Raw genomic sequence first — 17,363 nt, 5'->3', positions numbered from 1 at the left:
ACACTAAAGCCATCCTACACACTAGGGACAATTTACAATTTTTACCAAGATCAATTAACCTATAAACCTGTACGTTTTTGGAGTGTGGGAGGAAAATGGAGCACCTGGATAAAACCCAAGTGGTTACAGGAAGAACGTACAAACACGGTACAGGCACCAGCTCTACTGCAATGTCACTGTGCTGCCCTTTTTGTACTGCCAGTACTTTGTGCTCTACGCAATTGGGAGTGTGATTGCTCGTAACCTAGCTGTCCCTCACTCCGCAGATACTACCTAACCTGGTAAATATTTTGTGTAGGAAAGAAGGGTCTTGACTCAAAACATCATCCATTCCTTCTCTCCAGAGATGTTCCCTGTCCCGCTGAGTTACTCCAGCACTTTGTGTCCACCTGGTAAATACTTTGTTTTTTTCTCCACCTATATTTCAGATCTCTGGCATCTGTGGGATTTTTTTTTGCATTTCAAAGAGCATATTTAATTCTGGCTTGATCCATGATAATGAGCAGGCAGCACCAGTTTTCACGTAGCCCACAGCTGACAATGGCCTGTTTCTTTTTTATCATTGTTACTTTTTTGCACATTGTTCATTCATTTGTTCTATATCTCTCTATATCACCGTCTATATCTCTTGTTTCCCTTTCCCCTAATTGTCAGTCTGAAGAAGGGCTTCGGCCCAAAATGTCACCCTTTTCTTTTCTCCAGAGATACTGAGTTACTCCAGCTTTTTGTGTCTATCTTCGGTTTAAACCAGCATCTGCAGTTCCTTCCTACGCAGTAAACAGTTTTGTGATGGACCGTTTACCAATGTAAACGGGCAAGGGTTAACTCTGCATCGTGATGCATTGCATGTCTTCTACCAATTTGTCCCCCCAAGAATCTTTAAAATTAGGTTTACTCTGTCTGTGCTCTTGCTAGTAGGAATGCTGTGCTGGCAGATTCCCTTGATAATCACTTTAAGATTGATTGCTTCGTTACTCTTCTAGCTGCTTTGAGGAGCACTAATAGTATGTTGCAGCTTAGCTTCTAAACAGAATTTTGATTCCCGTAAGTGTATGAAGTCTTCAACATTTGAGAAAGGGAACCTCAAAGGACAAATTCTGAGAAGTGGATGAAGCTAGAATTGCAGTTGTGCATAAAGAGTCTGCCAGGAAGTACCTACGATGACTTTGAGTGAATGTCGTTTAAAATGGACTGGATTTGTATTCAATGCACTGCTCCTCCTCTCTCAGTCCAGACAATTAGTGTAATGCAATGTCATGTTTTGGGTTCAAATTCATCAGTAAAAGCCTTATGCCATTATGTGCTTCCTCTGTCTGGTGCATCTCAGCAGTTTCCTAATAGCTGAGGTCACAAAGGTGGCAGGATGTAGATTTATACTTGAGGAGTCTGTCGAGAAGGAAGCATAAATTATAACACTGGCTTGTGGTGTACGTATAATCCTACTAATGATTCCGGTGTGTTCTGTATGTGTTTTTCTACACCTGGCCTACTAATCCTTAAGAAATAAATTTTATAAATGGCAGATGAAGGACATTGCATGGGCAATGTTTAGTAATAGTATTACCTTGACCTCTATACCAGTTGTACTGAATGTTAAACTCACTAATGTTTAGACCTGTGTTCTTTGCAAGGAACTGAACCAAGAGTTAGTTGCATTTCCTGGAATCTACAAAGTTGAAGTGTTTCTAAATCATTTGTGGAAAATCTTTATGTTAATAATGTTATCCAAATTATAGGGATTTGAGTTTAAGGATACCATGGCAGCAGACCCTAATCTTTTCGATTTAGTTTATTTCACCCTGAAGATACCAAAGGATATTTCTTAGACCTAAATCTTCCCATTCAGTCAAATTCAGTATATGCACCAAGGTTCAGTTCATTCCTTGGCATGCAATTTGGAGTGTGCCAGTCAGCAGTATCTCCAAGGCAGAGTCTGCCTGTATGTCCCTCAGTTGACTTTGAGTGAACGTCATTTAAAATGTACTGTATTTGTATTCAATTCACAGTCTTGAAGAAGGGTCACAATCTGAAACATCATCGGTCCTCATCCTTCAACAGTTATTGCCTGACCCGCTGAGTTCCACCAGCAGTTTGTCAGTTGTTTTCAGCATATTTTGTATCTCCTTCTCCTTTTAGAACTTCTTTATGAATTAAATGTAAAGTTTCAAATCTTCCATTCACTACGTTAGGCACAGCCCTGATACATTTTAGGCATATGATGTGTAAGGAATTGAAATGTCTTTTTTTTTAGTTTAGAGATACAGCGCAGAATCGGAAACAGACCCTTTGGCCCGCCGAGTCCACACCAACCAGCAATCCCCACACACTAACACTATCCCACACACACTATGGACAATTTATATTCATAACAAGCCAATTACCCTACAAACCTGTTTGTCTTTTGAGTGTGGGAGGAAACCAAAGATATCAGAGAAAACCCATGCAGGTCACAGGGAGAACGTACAAACTCCATACAGGCACCACCTGTAGTCAGGATAGAACCCAGGTCTCTGGCGCTGTAAGGCAGCTACTCTACCGCTGCGCCACATGAAAGATTATCATTCTCATAATATCATTTCATTCTGATGCTGTAACAATGTGTTTGAAACTTTAGAAGATACAGCATTGCAGGAAAGTGTATAATAACTGCTTATAAAATATAAAGTATGATTTGGGTCCTGGTAATTTTCTGGGTGTAAATTTACTGCAGGACTGAGTAAGTGCTAAAAAAATTGCAGTTTCTAGACTTTGCAGGAAAGTGGAAATATGTTGAAAACCTTCCGAGGTTTTTATTTGAATTGGCCTTGTGTCAATTTTGGCCTTGTGTCAAATATGTCAATTTTTTTGAATTAATATAATGCATGTCACCTCGCTATTGAAATGTTTTGAAATATTTTATACAGTTTTGGGTTCATACAATTTTTGTGGGTCAAACTATTTTTTATTGTTTCCATGTGCTGCCAGATGTCTCTCTGTAGGCAATTCATCATGTTGGGCACTTCAGACTGGCCAGAAAGTGATTAACATCAGTGCGTTGCAGTTAACACCAATTTTACATTTGCCACTGATGGCCTTTAATGTTCCTTGTTTTCTCTGTGTAAAATCACATGTGCGCATTCGTGACCTCCCACCTCATTAATATGCACTGAATCCAAGAACCAAAATCTTGATCAAAGAACTGGTCCAGAAATTGTTTTGTGCATTCCTGAGTACGTACCTTGGATTGTATCAGTCGAAGCAGTAGACACGATATCAACATTTTGGCAGCATTTTGACAGGCATTGAATAGAGGGGTGTAGACCATGTGAAGAAAGATGGAATTAATTTAATTTGACAGTGTGGTTTGTGTGGGCTGAAGGGCCTGTTCCTGTGCTGTGCCATTCTATGTCCATAGAAACATGGATTTAGGCGGCTCTGCACATTTGAGCAGCACCAGTTTCCTTCAAGGTCAGATGCCAATGATATTTTTCTGCACACAATGTCAATGTATGGAATTCATAAATCCAAGGCTTTGTGCACACAATAGACAATAGACAATAGGTGCAGGAGTAGGCCATTCGAGCCAGCACCGCCATTCAATGCGATCATGGCTGATCACTCTCAATCAGTACCCCGTTCCTGCCTTCTCCCCATACCCCCTCACTCCGCTATCCTTAAGAGCTCTATCCAGCTCTCTCTTGAAAGCATCCAACGAACTGGCCTCCACTGCCTTCTGAGGCAGAGAATTCCACACCTTCACCACTCTCTGACTGAAAAAGTTCTTCCTCATCTCCGTTCTAAATGGCCTACCCCTTATTCTTAAACTGTGGCCCCTTGTTCTGGACTCCCCCAACACTGGGAACATGTTTCCTGCCTCTAATGTGTCCAATCCCCTAATTATCTTATATGTTTCAATAAGACCCCCCCTCATCCTTCTAAATTCCAGTGTATACAAGCCTAATTGCTCCAGCCTTTCAACATACGACAGTCCCGCCATTCCGGGAATTAACCTAGTGAACCTACGCTGCACGCCCTCAATAGCAAGAATCACGTGGAAACTATTTGTTTCCCTGAAGTTTATGGCGCAATCTCCTGGCAAGAGGCATCACTTCAAATAATGGAAGTGCTTTGGGACAGAGTTACCTTCGGATTATAAATGGGTACCGAGTGAAGGCGAGCATGTCTCAAATAGCTGATGGTATATTGTGTCATGTTGATAGTTACTTGCAACAGGAATGAAATTCATCGGGAGCCGTACGTTTCTCTTACGTGTACAACCAAAGAGCCTATTCCCTGTATATCTGTATATCTAAACTGAAATAAACTTAGGAGCAAGTTATATTTTTAAGGCGGAGATTGACAGATTCTTGATTAATAAGGGTGTCGGGGGTTATGGGGAGAAGGCAGGAGAATGGGGTTGAGAAGGAAAGCTAGATTGGCCATGGTTGATTGGCAGAGTAGACTCGATGGGCCGAATGGCCTACTTCTGCTCCTATGACTTACGAACTTATACGTTCAGGTGCAAGCTGCATTCAACAAGTTACAGACTTTTCTCTTTAGAACAAATTGCAAGTATTATTTCTTTTTTTTTAAAGTACAAGAATGTAAATGGATGAAATCTGATGGATTATTTGTAGATCTCAATCTGGTAAATCCCTTTGGTTTATATTGAGGAAACTCTGTGACTTGAGCAATCTTATACGAAAGTGAGCACACTGAAGGAGAATTAATTATTGGCCTTTGTAGCCAACACTTTTTCTGATGTTTTTAACAGATGAACGAACTCTGCCTGACACAACAGAAATTGAATGAAGTGTGACTAATGCATTAGCTACAGTTCATTTAGCAAATCCCGGTTTGTTTGAGATCTCTTTCTTCCTGTTACATTTTTAAAGATGCAATCTACTTTTTATGTGGGGTGACATGAAATTCAACTGTGGTAAAAACATCATGCGCAATTTTTCAAGTTTATTTCAGTGAGCGATTTGTGGTCCATTTAGTGAGTTTAAGTCTGGTTGTCTTTGATCTCTGCTGCTTTTAGGGTTTTCTATTTCCATTGGTGCTTGCTCCTATGTCTGTAAGGCGTGTGCATATCAATCTTGTTATAGTGTCACAAAACCAATTCCATGTGTTCACTGCATGGGTCAAAATCTCCATACACTGGAGGAAGGAGAAAAACCTTCAAGTGTAGGAAAGAACTGCAGATGCTGGTGTCGAAGGTAGACACAAAATGCTGGAGTAACTCAGCATCTCAGGAGAGAAGGAATGGGTGATGTTTCGGGTTGAGATCCTTCTTCAGACTCTAGATTGCTTTAAGAAATTATCATGATTAGTTGTGGTTCATTTCAGTAGTGAGGATTAATTAGTGACATTCGAAAGCAATTGCTATTGGGGACATTTTGACAAGCTTGAATTGTACTTGGAATTTGTATTGGTTAAGGTTGCGATAAATATTGATGAGGCTTTGTACCTTGTGAAATGCAGCACTAATAATTTAGACTATCTGCCTTTGATTTCCAATGAATGACATAGAATTATCTAGAATAATAAAGAATAAATACCACAGAAATTCTCCAAAAAGGTCCACAAATCCATCATTGTATTTTGTTGTACTTGTCTTTTCCCTCCAACTCTATCAGTAAAACACAAGGGGTTCATCTGCAATCTTTCTTAATGTTTTATGCATTGCTTGAACTGCATCATAACAGTCAAGCCACATGAAAGCATTTTATCCTTCTGCTCTCAAACTCCAGGTTGCTTGCACTCCTTCCTTCATCCAGCAGAATTTTAATTGAATGGAAAGCGCAAAAGTCAAGATATTTTTTCTCTAAAGTTGCATTTAGAGTCGTGCAGCGTGGAAGGAGGCCCTTCGGCCCAACTTGCTAATGCCAACCAACATGCCCCATCTACACTATTCCTACTTGCTTGCATTTGGGCCCATGACCCTCTGAACCTGTCCTATCCATGTACCTGTCCAAATGTCTCTTAAATGTTATGTTTGTACCTGCCTCAACTACCTCCTTCAGAAGCTCCTTCTCTATACACACCACCCTTTGTGTAAATCAATTTTTTCTCCTCAGGACCCTATTAAATCTTTCTACCCTCACCTTATTGACACTTATTCTCTAGGAAATGTAATCTCTAAATTTGTGATGTTTAAGTTTCCCAAGTAATGGGTGTGCTTGTCACCTTCCCACCTGGTGTTGCAGTTTGATTAATGCCTTTATAAAATATCACTATACAGAGTTGACTTCCATCAGTAATGCAACTAACAAAGCTGCTGCCTCACAATTCCCATGATCCAGGTTCAAACCTGACAATTATGAATGGGTGATTGATAGTTGGCGTGGACTTGGTGGGCCGAAGGGCCTATTTCCATGCTGTATCTCTAAACTAAACTAACGGGGGTTGGTAGGTCAATTGCTAACTATAAATTGACACAGTTTAAATGATTATTATAATCTTAGGTGCATTGTGGAGAATGTGGGGAGAATAAAATGGGATTAGTATAGCTGGATGCTTGATAGTTGACATGGATTCAGTGGGCTGAAGGGCCTCTCTCTGTACTGTACAACTCTATGGTGCTGTTAGTGAGGGGGAATATTTTTTGAAAACCATGTTACAATTCCTTCCACAGTCAGGTTGATTAGTGCCTCTAATAATCTTTGATTTGTTTGTAATTGAAGATGAGCTAATAAATCTGTAAATTTCTAGTCCTGACATTTCATTTCTTCAGCACTTATATCTTGCTCTTAGGGCGGCGGTAGACATGTTGCCTCGCAGCACCAGAGATCCGGGTTCTATCCTGACTACCGGTGCTGTCTGTGTGGAGTTTGTACATTCTCCCCGTGACAGTGTGTGCTTCCTCCCACATTTCAAAGACGCGCAGGTTTGTAGGTTAATTGTTTTCTGTAAAATTAACCTACAAATCTAAACAGAGGTTCTGTAAATTGCTGCTACTGTGCAGGATGCGAAACTGGGATAACGTAAAACTAGTGCGAATGGGTTGCTCGGCGTTGGCCGAAGGGCCTGTTTCCATGCTGTATCGCTAAACTATACTAAACTCTTGTTAATGAGAATTGTCTCAGAACCTAGACCTGTAAGTCCTAGTAATCCCAGCCTCAGCAGCCTGGTCTGGGATGGAAACAGCTCATTTTGCCCAAAACTATAACTATATCTTCAACTCTCCTCATTTTAGCATGAAATAGTGGCAATTTCGCATTGCTTTGTATTATGAAGATTGAAACATGGTGGTCTCTTAAACCTTTGTCATTTATCGGTGATGACATTTCTTGACAGTAGCTCGTGCATTCACTGAGTTTTCTTCTTCAGGAAGTGCAACGATAAAACATAGAAAGATAAAAACAATTTGGAAAGATCCAGCAGTCCTATTTCCTGACCATGCCTTTCCTTTAAATCAGTTTTTGTACTGTTTTTTTTCTATGTCTGCTTGGTTTCTACCTGAAAATAAATACTGTGGAAGCAAAGAACTATTTTGTTAGCAGACACTGAGTGCTGGAGTAGCTCAGCGGGTCAGGCAGCATCTCAGGTAATCATGGATAAGTGACTCTGGGTAAACATGGGTCTGAACTCCTCAAACTGATTATAAGGAGGGGGGGGGGGGGCAAAGAAAGCTGGAAGAGAGGTGGGCACGACAAAGCCTGGCAGGTAATAGCCAAAGATTTATTTCTCATTCCCCTCTCCCCTGACTCAGTCTGAAGAAGGGTCTCTACCTGAAATGTCACCTATTCCTTTTCTCCAGAGATGCTGTCTGACCTGCTGAGTTACTCTAGTTTTTTGTGTCCATCTTCAGCTTTTGCAGTTCTTTCCTACACAGGTGATAGGCCAACATAGGCGAGAAGGGTTAGCCTCGAACGCTGAGGCACATCACTTGTCACAGGCCTCCCATCTGACAAACAACCTTCCACCATCAATCTCTGCTTCCTTCCATGAAGCCAATGTTCTATCTTTGGATTCCATGTGATCTAACCTAATGGTTCTAATGGATAGGTGATTATTTGAGTTGGAACCCTCTTTTGGACTGATTGTGATGGTTGCAGGGGGAAGGGGGGGGGAGGATAAAGTTGGAAGAGGGGAATTGCAGGACAAAGTCTGGCAAGTAATAGGTGGATACAAGTGAGGGTTATTTTTAATTAGACAGATTGTTGGGCAATGGTCAGAGAGGAAAAGACAGAAGGTGTGAGACAAAGAGATTGAAGAGTTGCAAATTTTGAAGCTAGAGGAAGGAATGTAGGTGGCAGGGAGGGGAGGGGATAAATAGGAATCACTTCAGCTGTGGCACAGGGGAGGTGGGGGGGGATAAGGATGGTTGGTATATGGGGGAAGAAGGGAGAGGGTGAGGGTTATATAGTTACCTAAAATTGGAGGATTCAGTTCTCGTATTGTTGGGTTGTAAACCACACAAGCGGAATATGAGATGTTGTTACTCCAGTTTGCATGTGACTTCACTCCTGCAATGGTGAAGGCCCAGGACGAGGAGTTTAAATGGATAGCAACTGGTGAGATCCAGTAGGACTTGGCGGATCAAGAGTAAGTGTTCGGCAAAATGGTCACCAAATCTATGCATGGTCTCGCTAATGTACATGAGGTCTCATCAGGGACATTAGATGCAGTAGATAAGCTTATAAGAGGTGCATGTGAACCTCTGTCTCACTTGGAAGGACTGCTGTGGTCTCTGCATGTAGGTGATGGAGGAGATACATGGACAGGTGTTAGATTTCCTGCAGTTGCTGGGGAAAATAACTGGGAAGGGGGTGGTTTGGGTTGGAAGGGATCGTTGAGCCAAGGAGTTGCAGAGGGAACAGTCTCCTTGAAAGACTAAGGAGTAGTGATGGAAAGTTGTGATTGGTGGGATCACGTTGGAAAGCGACAGAAAATGTCAGAGGATGACATATTGAATGCGGAGGCTGGTGGCATGAATGGTGAGGACCAGGGGAACACTATCCATGTTTCAGCTCGAGGGTGGTGGGAGAGAGAGACCAGTGCTACAGGACGCAGAGGAGACACGGGTGAGGGAACCATCTATGACTGTAGGGGGGAACCATATTTACTAAAGAACAGGGACATCTCGGGTGTCCTAGAATGGAAAGCTTCATCTTAGGAGTAATTGAGAGCAAGGGATAGCGTATTTGCAAGAGGCAGGTTGGGAGAAAATGTAGTCTACATTATTTGGGAGTCAGTGGGTTTGTAGTAGTATTCTGTTATATTTTCTTATATTTTAGTGTTTCACCTTTTGGGAAAAAAAATGTTTTTATCAGAGGTTTGTCTCGAGATTTGAGAGATACAAGAGATTTTGCTGCTGCCAATGATAGTACTTTTGTTCTTTCTTTCGATCCTGTTTTAAAACATAGAAACATAGAAAATAGGTGCAGGAGTAGGCAATTCGGCCCTTCGAGCCTGCACGGCCATTCAATATGATCATGGCTGATCATCCAGCTCAGTAACCTGTACCTGCCTTCTCTACATGCCCCCTGATCTCTTTAGCCACAAGGGCCACATCTAACTCCCTCTTAAATATAGCCAATGAACTGGCCTCAACTACCTTCTGTGGCAGAGAATTCCACAGACTCGCCACTCTCTGTGTGAAGAAATGTTTTCTCATCTCGGTCCTAAAAGACTCCCCCCTTATCCTTAAGCTATGACCCCTGGTTCTGGACTCCCCCAACATCGGGAACAATCTTCCCGCATCTAGCCTCTCCAACCCCTTAAGAATTTTATATGTTTCAATAAGATCCCCCCTCAGTCTTCTAAATTCCAGCGAGTACAAGCCTAGTCTATCCAGTCTTTCCTCATATGAAAGTCCTGCCATCCCAGGGATCAATCTGGTGAACCTTCTCAGTACTCCCTCTAAGGCTAGAATGTCTTTCCTCAGATTAGGAGACCAAAACTGTACACAATACTCCAGGTGCGGTCTCACCAAGGCCCTGTACAACTGCAGCAGAACCTCCCTGCTCCTATACTCAAATCCTCTTGCTATGAATGCTAAAATGTTTTCTTCTGGTTTCAGAAGCCCTTTGTAATTTTTCATCCTTTTTGATATCACAACGCAGAGTTTCATCTTGCACTCATTTTGCCGACAATTCTCACATGTTGCACTCCAGCGACTGGAACAGAAAAATCTCACACTCATACTGAAAGAGTGCTCCACCTTCAAAGATGACATTTTTGTATTGAAAAGCTAAATCAAGACTCCATTTGCCTTCTCAGAGTTTAAAAGATCCCAAGTCCAGGCTATTATTTATTCATAGTTCAACATTTCTAAAAAGAGATTGTGTATTACCTGGTATGTGTTTTAGAAGAAATTTATTGAGTCAAATTGATCCTGCATTTTCTACGTAGCAGTAGTGACTGCAAATTTAAGCTTCTAAAAATTGCTACACATAAGTGGTTGTCCTTTTTGTTTCTTGGTGGACTAAGCTTCTAATATTTTTTCTGTTCCATAATTGGGTATAAAATAATTGTTCAAACATACAAAGAAATCTCTTGTGCTTAACTGTCATAGTAATGTGTCTTGTGTTTATAAATTGTGTACTATAATCTTGATTTCAAACTATTTTCCCACTAACCTTTGCGTCTTGTGGAGTGGAAAAAAGAAATCGTGGTTAAGATGACTGAAGTACTTGGCCAGTTTATTGTTCAGTTAAGGTGTGCTAACCTTCCATCCCATCTCATAATTAATTTTTGTTCTGCAATTACTTTTCTGATTCTGGTCGGTAACTGTATGGTGCCGATAACAGAAAATAATTTGAATTGCTTCTTAGAAGGCCAGTCAAACAAAACTTGAAGTTGAGCTTATGCAGCTCAAAAAGTGACTCAAAAAGTTTCATTAGTGATTTAAAAGCTGTCAAAGTTAGAGATGAAAGTGAGAATACACAGAAGTTATTCCCATACCTGTGTAGCTAACACTTTGTCTGCTAACCTTTTTTGATAGGCTCCCATCTTTTATATAGATTAGGATTTCAATAGCCTTTGTGTGTTACAATGAAAATTCAACATGATTAGGATGCATGGAATAGCCAGATGTGGATCTGGTCTGGTGTTCTGTATTAAATATGCACCAAGGGAATGGGAAGAAGATCTCACTTTTTTTATTATGAAAGGACAATTTTCTTTACGTTTTTTTTTCTGAAGCATTGATTTCTCTACTGGAGTAGAGATCAGAGGACATCTCTCCACCTCTTATTTAACTCAACTGAACTATGTGTAATTCAGCTGAAGCAAGCATACTTGCACATGCTCCAAGAAGAAAAATGATATGTCAGTGACACCCAGCAAATTTCCCCCTCCACAAAACCCAGAGAAAGAACTACCCTTGGTGGAGTCTGTGAAGTCAATACCCATGACGAATGTAACTAGAAACTGTTCGTTACCAACTGCTCCATTGAGAAAACTGCAAATGAATTGGGTGGGAACGTGAGGACAGTTGGAAAATTCTTGGAGGAATGGGATTGCTCTATAAACCAAAATTGATCAAATGGGCCAAAATAACACCCTTTTATATCATAACATAGCAATTTACTTAATATCATAGACAATTGTAATATTCTGTTAGAACTTGAGCAATTTTATTGTTAGATTCAAAACATTTCCTCTTATAAAGAACCTGATCGCATAAAGTCAGTAAATGTTATCACTGTTTTGGAAAGAGAGAGACTGGAAATGTCCAAACTAGGAGATTTAAATTCAAACAATCCCAGTTGGATTTAACACCAGATCTGCGAGGGATAATTTTTGTATTTACTTTTTTCACACTGACTCAAAGAGAATAACAAACTGACGGACAACTCAAAAATCATTGTGTACAAAGCCTCTGTTATCGTTGCTTTTATAGTAGTGACCCCTGAATTTTGTACTCTGACTAAGAGAGGAGACAAAACATTTTCCATATCCTCTGCCCATGACAGAATCTGAATATTTCTCATAAACGTGGAGTCAGAAGTTCGAATATCCAAGACTCCACAAATGATAAGCATGGATACACTGAATGGGCAATGTCACTTTCAATGACCCGAGTATAGTCACCGGATGAATGATAAGGGAGCTCCAAAGATGTTTGCTGCGAGAATTAGCTTATTGGAAATTGCTAATTGAGATCCACCAACAGATCTTTGTAGATAATCTGTAAGAAGGTGCCAGACATCAACGTGGAAGACTGGGGCACAGCTGCTTAGGATCACAGGAACCACTGACTACACAAAGACCTTCAGAAATCTAAAGAAAAGCACTATACATAGGGGAGAAAAAAAATGACAGGAAGAACAAAACACTCAGTCACAGATAAGACCACCTTCAAGTTGAACAGAAACTGCCCACACTCCTGTGTGGGATTTTCCAGCAGATAGTTTCCTTTATCTCAGATGTAAATCTGTGGCGTCTTGAGCCTGAAGGAGCCCGTGAGGCATATAGAAGAATTAAACCCAGCTGTTGTTTTCAATTTGGAGATGCTTAAGTTTTCATAATTTATTCTTTTATTCCTTAAAGATCTTTCACGTGTAGCATTCCCAATCTTTATATTGTTCCAGTGCTGGAACATATTGCGACGAGCTGCTCACAGCTGGATGAGAGATGGGACTGCATTGGCTGTTCTCCATGCAGTGAATCACTGATCTGATATTTGGTTCAGTGAGGAATCACCAAGAGAATGTTCAACCAGCTGGGGCTCAACTTGCTGCCATCTCTGATTTTTTTTTTGTTGTAAACCAGCATGTATAGTTCTCTGTGTCTGCATCTCTGAACTGCATCCCACTGCTTTCGTTTTGGTTGGGGTTCGGAATGAAACGGTGAATTCCTCAATATTGTAGAGGATTCCAAAAGTTTACCATTTTGTGAGTGAATGAATTTCTCTTTATTCTTTATTCTCGGACTTCGATTCTTGATTCTGGACACCTCAGCCAGGGGAAACATCCTCCCTGTATCCACCTTATAAAAACCCTTTGGGAATTCTTTATTTTCAAAAAGACCTTTTATTCTTTTGAACTGTATATATAACTATATATGAATAAAGACCCGGCCTGCTCAGTGTCTCCTTATAGAATTATCCATCACCCCAGGAACCAGTCTAATAAATCTTTGTTGTGCGACCTTGATGACATTTCTGCTTTTTTAGGTGGCGAGGCTCAAACTATGCACAATAGATCAGGTGTGTATGGTCTCACCAAGAACCTACATAATTAACTTTTGGCATCTTTACTGCCGTACTCCAGGTCCCTTTGTACAACAACACTTTACAATCCATTACTAATTTTTTTTTAAATGCTTTGGTCTTGTAGACATAAAAGACTGCAGATTATGGAATCTTGAGCAAAACACAAGATGCTCGAGGAAATCAGTAGGTCATAGAAATGTAGAAAATAGGTGCAATAGGAGGCCATTCGGCCCTTTGAGCCAGCACCGCCATTCATTGTGATCATGGCTGATCGTCCCCAATCAATAACCCGTGCCTGCCTTCTCCCCATATCCCTTGATTCCACTATCCCCTAGATCTCTATCTAACTCTCTCTTAAATCCATCCAGTGATTTGGCTTCCACTGCCCTCTGTGGCAGAGAATTCCACTACTTCACAGCTCTCTGGGTGAAAAAGTTTTTTCTCACCTCAGTTTTAAATGGCCTCCCCTTTATTCTAAGGCTGTGGTCCCTGGTTCTGGACTCGCCCAACATTGGGACCATTTTTCCTGCATCTAGCTTGTCCAGTCCTTTTATAATTTTATATGTTTCTATAAGATCCCCTCTCATCCTTCTAAACTCCAGTGAATACAAGCCTAGTCTTTTCAAGCCTGAAACATCACCCATTCCTTCTCTCCCGAGATGCTGCCTGACCCGCTGAGTTACTCCAACATTTTGTGAATAAACCTAGTCTTTTCAATCTTTCCTCATATGTCAGTCCCGCCATCCCAGGGATCAATCTCGTAAACCTACTGCCTCAATTACAAGGATGTCCTTCCTCAAATTAGGAGACCAAAACTGTACACAATACTCCAGATGTTGTCTTACCGGGGCCCTATACAACTGCAGAAGAACCTCTTTACTCCTATACTGAAATCCTCTTGTTATGAAGGCCAACATTCCATTACCTTTCTTCACTGCCTGCTGTACCTGCACGCCAACGTTCAGTGACTGGTGTACAAGGACACCCAGGTCTCGCTGCACCTCCCCCTTACATAACCTAACTCCGTTGAGATAATAATCTGCCTCCTTGTTTCTGCTGCCAAAGTGGATAACCTCACAGTCAGGCGTTATCTGTGGAGAGAATGGACAATTGGCATTTCAGGTCCGTTCTGAAGAAGGGCCCCCACCTGAAATGTCTCCTGTCTATTCCCTCCATAGATGCTGCCTGACCAACTGAGCACTTTGCATCTTTTGATTAGAAATGTATGGAATAATAATGTTTTTATTATGAAAGTTCCCTTTCACTGTGTGCATCTGAAAATAAAACACTTCTAATTGCTTTCTGATCAATTGCAGGCCCTGATCCGACTACCGGCCCACATCTCTCAGTGTGATGAAGTCCTCCAGTTTTTTGAAACAAGACCCGAAGACTTAAACCCACCAAAAGAGTGAGTATATTGTGGTTAAGTTACACATTACATTCCAATTATTGAGGTATCAGTACAATGCTGAGAAAACTGTACAAGGTTTGAAAAGGTGACTGTAATTTGTCTTGAGGAAATAATGAATTAACAGTTAACTCTTTTAATAACATGTTATTACAAATATTTCATTTTGTTCAAAATGGTGCATTGTTACATATTTCAGAATATTGCTATTAATTTGCAAAATTACAAATAAGGGCAAGACAAATAGAGGCATTGGAATACTACATATAATTGTACTATTCCTTGGCTTAGATGCAGTAAATCGGCCTCTTTGCCAGTTCCTGATTGCCATCTGGTGCCTGGCTAAAAAGTGACATTTATGAACATTATATGAAGAACTAATGAGCCTGTCTCTGCTAGTATCTGACAACCCATGAACAAACACTAATATTTTTGCATGTAAAAAATGCTAAGGTAACTGATGTACATCACATTGTTCAATACTCACAAAGCCAGCAGGAATCAGCACTGAAATGAGAGGACAATAGGCCTAAACTTGGTTTCAAAATTATGAATTAAAAGTTACCATTTACTCTTCCTCTTCCTTAACCTGGTTCTTTCCATTTTGTTGAACAATTCAATGTATCTTGGAATACCATGCATTTAACTGATTAAATTTTCCTGCTTTTCAACCAAGTGGTAATACTAGATATTTGGGCACCCTTCTTTTGAAGTCATATTATAGTGCTCAAGTGTTATTGCATAAATATGATCTGTCTCATAGGAGAAAAGTTTATTGTAACTATGAATCTCTACTTTCTATCATTTATATCTTAAGAAAGTAACAAATATAACAAAGAGCACAATAAATGGTATGAAAGATTACACATTTTTGATTCCCAATGAACAGCAATAATGAATAAATCCCAATAATTAGTTTGGCCCTTGCCGGCTGTGGTTACATTCTACGTTTGTTTTGGGTCAGAGAGATTTTGAGGCCAAGATTACAAGTCAATAAACTCAATTGAGTTTTACGAAGCAAAGAAGTGGCATCATTAAAGTTATTCCTAGTTTAATATTTATAACCATTCATGTGCAATTATTTTTTGTTGGCTTTAAGTTAAATGTACATCTTGTTTGATCACTTAATTTTTTGAAAATGTCCCGTAATGTTAAACTGATTTAAAATTAATGTGTTTTTGCAGCAGACTAACTTCCGGTCTCCAGTTTTTCCAATTATCATTGGATTTTTTTTGCAATCAGCTGCCCCGATCTTCTGGCGTCTGGGTGATGGGATGGTTTCTAGTTAGTCCATCCTCATCCAGTCCAATTAATTGCAGGAGTGCCAAGACCATGGGTGAGATTTCTGGGTAGTGGGAGGCAGGGCCCATTGAAACGTGAATGCAAAGTGTAATAAACTGAGTACAATTCAAGACATCGCACTGTAACAATTTCTTGGCTATTATGTTTGAGTGCCATTATTTTGGAAGCTGAGGAAACTTGTAGATTTGCCAGACTCATCAGCAATATTATTCAAGTTAAATTTGAAGTTCTGCTCTGGAATATACATTTAAACTCGCCAGTATTTTCCATTTCTGCATGAGGTTGCATAAAGGTCACCTTACATAAAACTATTTCAACCCACGCATTTCTTTCTTAACCACATTTAGGTCCTATGCATCGTGTTTGAACTATCGTGTTTATTGCATCAAATTCTGTATTTCCAGGCATAAATTCATTTGATCTCTTTTTCTCATAAACACCCATATGCAACTGAGAATGACAACATCATTCCTGCCTTAAAACTGTAACTTATTTTACTTTGGGACAAGCTTGAAATGTTTCTGCTCTACTTCACATCCTACAGCATGTGATGAAAAGATATGTATTTAAAATCTCCCTGTCAGAATAATCGTTGGACTGCAGGTCATGTGGTGAAAATATTCCCACAAGTGTTTGGAGAGAGAGTTCCAGGTTTCTGCTCTGATGACAGTGAAGGGTTGTGCCGGGCTGACGTGGATGTGCACATTGAATCTGGTGTCATGATCTGTTCTGGGTGGTCTATTTGGTTTTATTCCCCTTGTTGTGTATAACAGAATTTGGTGTTCTTGGGGCTTTTAGATTCGAGCAAATTGTTGTGGCCAGGAGTAATAATTAGACCAACACAGACTGGGAGAGGCAACAAATTTCTTCCTTGAATGTGTGAACATGTGAATAAGTGGCACGAGTAGCTATTTGGCCCCTTGAATCTGCTCTGCCAATCTGACTGTAACACCAACTCTACACTCCCAACTATTCATAGCAACCTTTTACCCGCATGCTGATGGAAAAAAAATGGACTAACCTCTGCTTTAAAAATGTTCAAGGACTCTGTTTGGGGATGATTGTTCCAAAGATAAGATAACGCCTCTTGTGCCTTAACTGGTGATTCCATATTTTTAAACAATAACACTTATTTCTTGAATATCCCACAAGAGGCAACTTTTTTTCCAAATACCCCAAGCATTTAACATTGAAGGTGGGGATTTTATTGACAGACCTGAAATAGTTATCATTTTTATTCTAGGTTTACATAACTGACCTGAATGCTAGATTCATGCTTGTGTTTCCATTTCACAGCTTGATAAATAGTCAATTTTATACCATTCACTATAGCTGCCTGATAAAAGGAATGAACTAAAAATGCTCTGAGAGTCAGCAGCCAAAAAGATAGCATAGAAGATGAGGACTATGAATCTTTGAAAAGAATGAAGGTGGGGATTGTGTGATCACTGGGGAGAATTTGAATTAAGGGTAAAATTAATGTAATCTACCTTAACGAATGAAATTGAT

General features: G+C 40.2%; 1 protein-coding gene across 2 annotated transcripts in view; it reads left to right on the top strand.

Annotated features, from left to right (window-relative positions):
- Positions 1-17,363, top strand: part of sh3pxd2b (SH3 and PX domains 2B) — a 213,176-nt gene that overhangs the window by 119,331 nt on the left and 76,482 nt on the right. For both annotated transcript variants that reach the window (XM_078411577.1, XM_078411576.1), the window contains exon 5: positions 14,461-14,552. In XM_078411577.1, coding sequence (XP_078267703.1) covers positions 14,461-14,552 — 92 coding nt within the window. The remainder of the gene's footprint in view (positions 1-14,460; positions 14,553-17,363) is intronic.

This window comes from Rhinoraja longicauda, chromosome 14, assembly GCF_053455715.1.
Source record: "Rhinoraja longicauda isolate Sanriku21f chromosome 14, sRhiLon1.1, whole genome shotgun sequence".
Classification (NCBI taxonomy): Eukaryota; Metazoa; Chordata; class Chondrichthyes; order Rajiformes; family Arhynchobatidae; genus Rhinoraja; species Rhinoraja longicauda.
The sequence above is the reverse complement of the archived record's forward strand: the minus strand, read 5'-3'. Positions and strand labels throughout refer to the sequence as shown.